At 33.5% G+C, this 7185-nt stretch overlaps 1 protein-coding gene across 5 annotated transcripts in view; it reads left to right on the forward strand.

Moving 5' to 3' along the window:
* Positions 1–5958, forward strand: part of NCKAP1 (NCK associated protein 1) — a 104137-nt gene extending 98179 nt beyond the window's left edge. For 3 of the 5 annotated variants that reach the window (XM_032406764.1, XM_032406754.1, XM_032406786.1), the window contains 5 exons: positions 433–526; positions 2519–2635; positions 3210–3319; positions 3669–3758; positions 4703–5958. In XM_032406764.1, coding sequence (XP_032262655.1) covers positions 433–526; positions 2519–2635; positions 3210–3319; positions 3669–3758; positions 4703–4819 — 528 coding nt within the window. In that variant the 3' untranslated portion in view covers positions 4820–5958. The remainder of the gene's footprint in view (positions 1–432; positions 527–2518; positions 2636–3209; positions 3320–3668; positions 3759–4702) is intronic. The other 2 variants (XM_032406776.1, XM_032406796.1) reach the window with 1 other exon arrangement.
* The last annotated feature ends 1227 nt before the right edge of the window (positions 5959–7185 follow it).

Here is a 7185-nt window from a genome sequence, read left to right on the forward strand (position 1 = left end):
TATAGCTATGATATGATGAGTCATTGAACCACCACAATTTTTTATTAAATAAATATGAATGTAAATATAAGTTCAGCAATTTTGATTTACTTTTGTTCATTTATTCATCTCTTTTGGCTTGATATTTTACATCCATGCTTCCAAGGAAAGTAATATTAGCATGATTTTATTGGCATTTGCTGCAGAGAGTATACAAATTTTTTTTGGCCTAACAATAAGAGGTTCTAATAAGCAGCACATCGTGAAGTAATAACTGAATTTTTCATTGTAGGATAGTTGTGCTATAGTTCCTGTTTCAGCCAAGTTTTGAAATTCTGTAGTGTTCTTATAGGTAGATTCTAATTTAAAAAGTATGTCTTTCTTACTAAAGTGAGATTTCTTAGAAATTTGCTAAAATATTTCTTACTCTGTAATTCTTAAATATTCCATCAGGTTGCAATGAATGTGTATGAGTTATCATCAGCTGCTGGATTACCTTGTGAGATTGATCCTGCCTTGGTGGTAGCTCTCTCCTCACAAAAATCAGGTAAAATACATTAGTAAATATGTATTAGTCTTAGTTAAAATTACCAGGGCAACACAGATACAGGTGTGGTACTTATTATTCAAATGCCTGCTTAATGTCCAACTTGCTTTTTTTTTTTTTTTTTGGTAGTTGGAATATAGCAATGCAGAAACAACAAAAATCCCTGTCGTCTGGAGCTTATGTTATAGTGGAGTCATCATACAGACAATATTTAAGCCATAAGACTAGATGGAATTTCTAAGGTTAGTTAACATAGATGCAGAAGAAAGAGGATCAGGGTCTGAGCCTTAGGACACTTTCAAATTTAAGAACTCAGGGAGAAGAGGAGGACCTACCAAAAAGAAACTGAGAAAGAAGGATGGATGATGGAGAAGAAAAACTAGGAAAGGAGTTTCCAGCCAAAATGGAGAGGGATTGATCAAGTATGCAGATTAATGGGTAATGCTGCTAAGAGCAGGGCAGTGGAATTTTTGGAGCAAAAGGCTGAGTAGAGAGGGCTTACGAGAGAATAGGAGAAAAGGAATTGGAAATAATAATAAGTATAAAACAACTCTGTCAAAGAGTTTTACTGTAAAGGGGAACAAAGAAATGAAATTACAGTAGCTAGAGGCAGGAATAAAATCAAGAGAAGGATTTTTTTCAGGTGAGAGAGTCACAGAATTTGTATACTGATGGAGATGGTCCAGTAGGTAGCAAAATTGGTATCTAGAAAAGGGTGTCCTATTTTCACCGGACTAGAGCTATTTACTGTGGAGTCAGTGCATCATTGTGTTGTATTAAACATTTAAAAGATTTTAAAACCAGCTCTTTGAAATGTAGAACCCAGAATGCTCTAGATATTTCTAGATTTGTCTACAAAGTAACATTTTACCTGTTTCTGATACTAAAATGACCATCCCTATCCCCTTGTACCTAGCATGTTTGGCTGGGTTCATCAGTTCTTTTTTTATTTAACATTGCTTTTTGTTTCATCATTCATGCAATATGTTAATTATATTCACATGGGTAATTGCCACTGTTACTCATTTGGCTACAGCTATATTTTTCTTTTTTTTTTTTTAAAGATTTTATTTATTTATTTCACAGAGACAGAGATAGCGAGAGCAGGAACACAAGGAGTGGGAGAGGGAGAAGCAGGCTTCCCCTCGAGGAGGGAGCCTGATGTGGGACTCGATCCCAGGACCCTGGGATCATAACCTGAGCCGAAGGCAGATGCTTAACAACTGAGCCACCCAGGCGCCCAGCTACAGCTATATTTTTCATAGCCAAATTTTAAAACATTCTGGCTCTTACGTTCAATTCTTACATATATGTGGTGGGGTGAATAGTAGAATAACTGGAATTTCCCAGGTACCAGATTCAAGTGCCTTAGGTAACCTGTAATTTTAGTACACATTATAATAAATATTTTAGAAAGGATTATATCTTAAAAGACTTAGGGCAGTGCTAGTTATTTTCATTTATGACTGGTTCCTTCTGTCTTCTAAAATGGATAGGTTGGAAATCTAGTCCATTTTCCATATTTATATCTTTTAAATACTAATAATAAACTTCAAATCACATTTTTTTTAAAAAAATTAAGGTTTTTTTGGATGATTTTAGAGTAATTTATGAGATATTAAATTTTCTAAACTGTAGTACACAGAATATTCTTATAAAATAATAATTTATCAGTTTTCAGTTAGGAAATTTTAGGATTCCACTTACCCTAATCATATTTTTTTTTGCCTTATAATCTTACAGTTAAAAATAATTTTTTTTGCCTTACTGTTTTTTTAGAGGTCCTTAAAAAATGCTTGGGTAGTTGATAATAGCCAATAATGTATGTTACTTCTATTCTATATCACTTATAACAAAGTTGCGATTAGTTCTGTAGAAGCTCAGTAATATACCTTATACAAAAATTGAAATTTGCATTTTCTGGTTTAGATTGATAACTCTAAACTAATCTTGAAGAAATACCTTAGTTTTATTTTGATTTTTCTCCCTTAGAAAACATAAGTCCAGAAGAAGAATATAAAATTGCCTGCCTCCTTATGGTCTTTGTGGCAGTTTCTTTGCCAACGTTGGCCAGTAACGTGATGTCTCAGTATAGCCCTGCTATAGAAGGTAATGGTTTAAAACTGTTTTGGCAATGAAGGAGTCATGGGTTTTGATATAGATACTTTTCAGGTAATTAATGTTCATTTATAATAGAACATGGGTTAACCTACTAGTCACTTACTAGCTTTACAACCTTGAATAGTTGATTTTTCTTTTTCAAAGCCCCAGTTTCCTGATTCATGAAACATGTATGTGTGAGCTTTTGGGTGCCTGAGTGTGTGTGGCAGGGGATGATGAAGGAGTATCCAACTCTAAAGATCGAATGACGAAATGTTTGTAAAGCAGCTAAGAACATCTTTTTTAAGTTTCAGAGACAATATAAAATTTATGTGTGATTTCTCTTGGGGATTTTTTTGAAAATTTGCCTGTTTAATACAGACATCATCGTTTGTTGCTTTTTTGCTATAGTGTTTCTAAAAGCACTAGTCCTCATAAAAATGAAAGGAGAGCAAGGCAGGCAATCTCCCAACTCTTAATAATGTCACTATGTAGATTGTGAAGTGATTAAAGACTTGCTGTTTATGTATTTGAAATTTTGGGGTCATGCAGAAACCACAAACCCTACTTGCACTTTTCTCAGGGCACTGCAACAACATACATTGCTTGGCCAAGGCCATCAACCAGATTGCCGCAGCTTTGTTTACAATTCACAAAGGAAGCATTGAAGACCGTCTTAAAGAATTTCTGGCGGTAGGTATAATCAAATAGAACTCATGATGTTTTATAAGGAAAATAAAAATGGTAACTAAACAATAAATTCTCCTTTTTTTTTCCCCTGGAAGGAGGACCAGTGAAGGTAGGCATTAAAATCAAGGAGCTGGTTAGCATTTTTTTCCCTTAGAAATCTCTCATTTCTAGAACTCTGCAGTATGACCTTTTTTTCTAAGCTGGTATTTGGACTGCCTAGAATTTTGCCCATTATCTTATATATAGGCACTGAATGATTGAAATATATTATAAGTTGAAGCATACTGAAAATAAGTAACTCGTGAGTGAACATTTCATTAAAACTTTCTTAAAATGTTTATATACTTTTAAGCTTGCATCTTCCAGTCTACTGAAAATTGGCCAGGAGACCGATAAAACAACAACAAGAAATAGAGAATCTGTTTATTTACTGCTAGATATGGTAAGTCTCATTTTATTTTTTATTAACAAGAAAAAAGTTCCAGTCATTCCTAATAGTCTTTTCTTGGCATTTAGTGATTAAATAATAATATGAGCTGAAGTACCTTTTTGATCCCTTCTGTTCAGTCCACTCAAGCCACACACTGTCTAAATATCACTGGAAAGACTAACATTACTTGTATTTTACCATATGGTAATCATACCATAAAACAACAGAATAAAAGATTAGTATTACCTATTTTATGAATAGGTTTCAACCAGTGGGAAGCATTTAAGGCCTTATATTTTCCAAGTGTGTCAGTTTGAACTCTTCCAGTTTTCTGAATTTTCTACACTCTCTCTTCCACCCATCTAATATAATTTCCTGTGATTCTCAGTGCCTAGTCAGCTCTTTCTCTTTACTATCTGAACCAGCTATGCTTGTTTCTACACTGTGGCTCTTCTCACTTAGAATAATTTCCTTTTCCTGCAGAGATCTGTATCTGTTCTATGATTCGGCGTACCCCATAGCTAAAATCTTTTTCTAGATAGACTTTCCTGATTACTCTGGCCCACATTAATCTTTCATCCCTTTTGAACTCCTCTAGCTTTCCACTTAATTACAGTTGGTCTTATGTTTGATTTGGCTTTTTGGCTTAGTCTTGGGAACTTGATGGTATGGACCATATTTTAAATATGTTTATATTCTCTTATATGTCTAGTATACAGTTGAGGGCAAATGAAAGTGCTCAATCTGTTCCTCTGATTAATAGACTTAATTGAAAAGTGATTTTAAACATTTTGATAGCAAAACACTGGCACATTTATATTTCAGGTTTTAAAGTAAAAGGAAAATAATTTTCTAATTATTTCTAATAAGGACACTATAGAAATTATGATTTACTGGCTGTAAATGTTCCCATTAAAATAACTTCAATTCTGTGATGCATTTTTGCTACTTTTCAGATTGTGCAGGAATCCCCATTCCTGACAATGGATCTTTTGGAATCTTGTTTTCCTTATGTCTTGCTGAGAAATGCATACCATGCTGTCTACAAGCAAAGTGTTACATCTTCTGCATAAAATATCTACTTATTGAAGACAAGCACGCATTTTTGTTGCTCTGGTTTTACCTGTGAACTGTGGAACTATTTTACCTTAAGGCCTGAAAAACAGTTTTGTGGATTATAAATTTCTTTCATACGGTTGTATTTTCTGATCATTGGTTTCATTTAATATGGTTCTACTACAGTATACTTGGTTGATTTAGGTTTCACATTCACTGAATTCACTAAAATTATTCCTATAATTTTAGAATATCATTGTTTGAAAAACATACATTATGTTTTTGATATTTGAAAATAAAAGAAACTTTTGCTTGTTTATTTCTGAAAAAGAATTGTATTTAGTGATTATTTTAGATAGTGATATTATAGCATTCATCTGTGTGTAAATTATTTCATATAGGGAAGAGTTCTGATCTGTACCTATGGTTCTTATTGCAAACAAAACTGGATGTGCATTTCTGTGATGTTATGAATACATTTCTACTTTATTTTGAAACATTTGCCAAACTAAACACTGTAACACTGTATAACATTAAAAATGTTAAAAGGACTGCTTAGCATTAGAAGCAGACTATGTCCGGAAATTCTAAAACAGCAGCATATGTTGTTGCTTGTATAAAGCCTGGTGATAATTTTTAGACTAACTTCCATGGTGCCCTGCCGGCATTAGCACTACCATTGTACCCTGCTGTATAATAAACAGTCTTAGACATTTATCAACTGTTGATACACATGTTAGTCCCTAACCACTTTTTATATGTTTTAAATTTTTGAAATTCAAGTGTACCTGCCATAACATAAAATAAACACTAGACTGTATCACATTTTGAATTATTTCCTTAATTTTGGATCTCCAGAAATTTATTCAATAATATGAATATTTTAGTTTCAATTTAGTTTAAAATATAGGAATGTCTAAGTGTAGCATTTGATACCAGGTCAGCTGTCACAAAATTCGATTAAATATTTTGAAAAACATTCCACTGGAAAAAAATTTTAAATAAAATTGGAAAATAAAATTACGTAACATTTTTTTAAAAGTTAAGAACTAAAAGGAAACTCATGTGCCATCAGCTTGCAATTGTATATGCGACCAAATGGACAGAGTTATTTGAAAGAATGGGAATAAAATGAATGATTATGGAACTAGTAAAATGTTGCTGAGAACTACATCAGTCAGTAATGAATGGGAAAGACCTATTGCTTAGTGGTTGGCATGGAGGGCAGAATAGCTCATTTTGTTTAAAAACTAACCAGATGTTTTGTTCTTTAATTGGCATTATAAAGACTATTTCTCAACAGCTTTGTATCTGGATATCAAATAGAGCTTTTGCTCACAGCTTCTTAAGTATACACTAGTAAAATGTTAAGAGAAAAGAAAGCCACTATGAACTCAGTTATATAATGTTCTTCTTTGTTCACATACAAAGAGTAGAATGAAATTGAAGTGCCACAAGATTATCGTGTTGCTATTTTGCATATGATATTTTCCAGTCTATACTTAAAGCAGGAATAGTTACCACTATCTGTTGGAAATTTTCAGTAGTTCAGTGAGGATTTTTGAAAAGGGAAGGAATTTTCTGGGGTGCCTGGGTGGCTTAGTTGGTTAAGTGTCTGGCTCTTGAATTGGGGTCAGGTCGTGATCTCCAGGTCCTGGGATTGAGCCCCAAATCAGGCTCCATGCTCAGCGGGGAGTCTGCTTGAGATTCTCTCACTCTGCCTTTGCCCCTCCCCTCACTCACATGTGCTCTCTCTCTCTGTCTCTCAAAATAAGTAAATCTTTTAAAAAGAGGGGAAGGAATTTTTAAATGGAGTGGTTTTATAGACTTGAAATAGCCTGATGACTCAGTGAACAGTTGAAATTAAGATTAAATGTTATTTGTCTTGAAATATTAGCATCCTAGAGTGATAGTAACTTATTGGTAATGATATCCTGAGAGGTAAAGTAGGCATTTGAATATGTGTACTTAGATTGGTAAATGTGGTAGAGCATAGGGATGTCCATATGCCATTATTTACCCCTGTTCAGGCCAAGAAAAGATCACTCCTTCATAGTCATGTGAAGTTTTTCTTGCCCAGTTTTTTTCCCATATCCCCAAACTGACTGACTGACTGACTGACTGACTGACTGGTGTAGTGTCTGATTATTCTTCACAGACAATCTTTCTATGGAAAAAAAAAAAAAAGACAAAGGTAACTTAGAGAATTAAAAGTAAATTGACAATACTATTTCTAACATTTTGTTTGTCTTAACCTTTTTTTTGTCTTAATGTTTCTTATTCTAAACTTAAAGTACAACATACTGTTTTTATTGTTTTCTGTACAGTCATGTCGTGTCTATACTATGCTATTTCACTCAGCAATAGAAAGAGGTCTTCGATT

Source organism: Phoca vitulina, unplaced genomic scaffold (assembly GCF_004348235.1).
Source record: "Phoca vitulina isolate PV1807 unplaced genomic scaffold, GSC_HSeal_1.0 scaffold1, whole genome shotgun sequence".
In the NCBI taxonomy this organism is placed as follows: domain Eukaryota; kingdom Metazoa; phylum Chordata; class Mammalia; order Carnivora; family Phocidae; genus Phoca; species Phoca vitulina.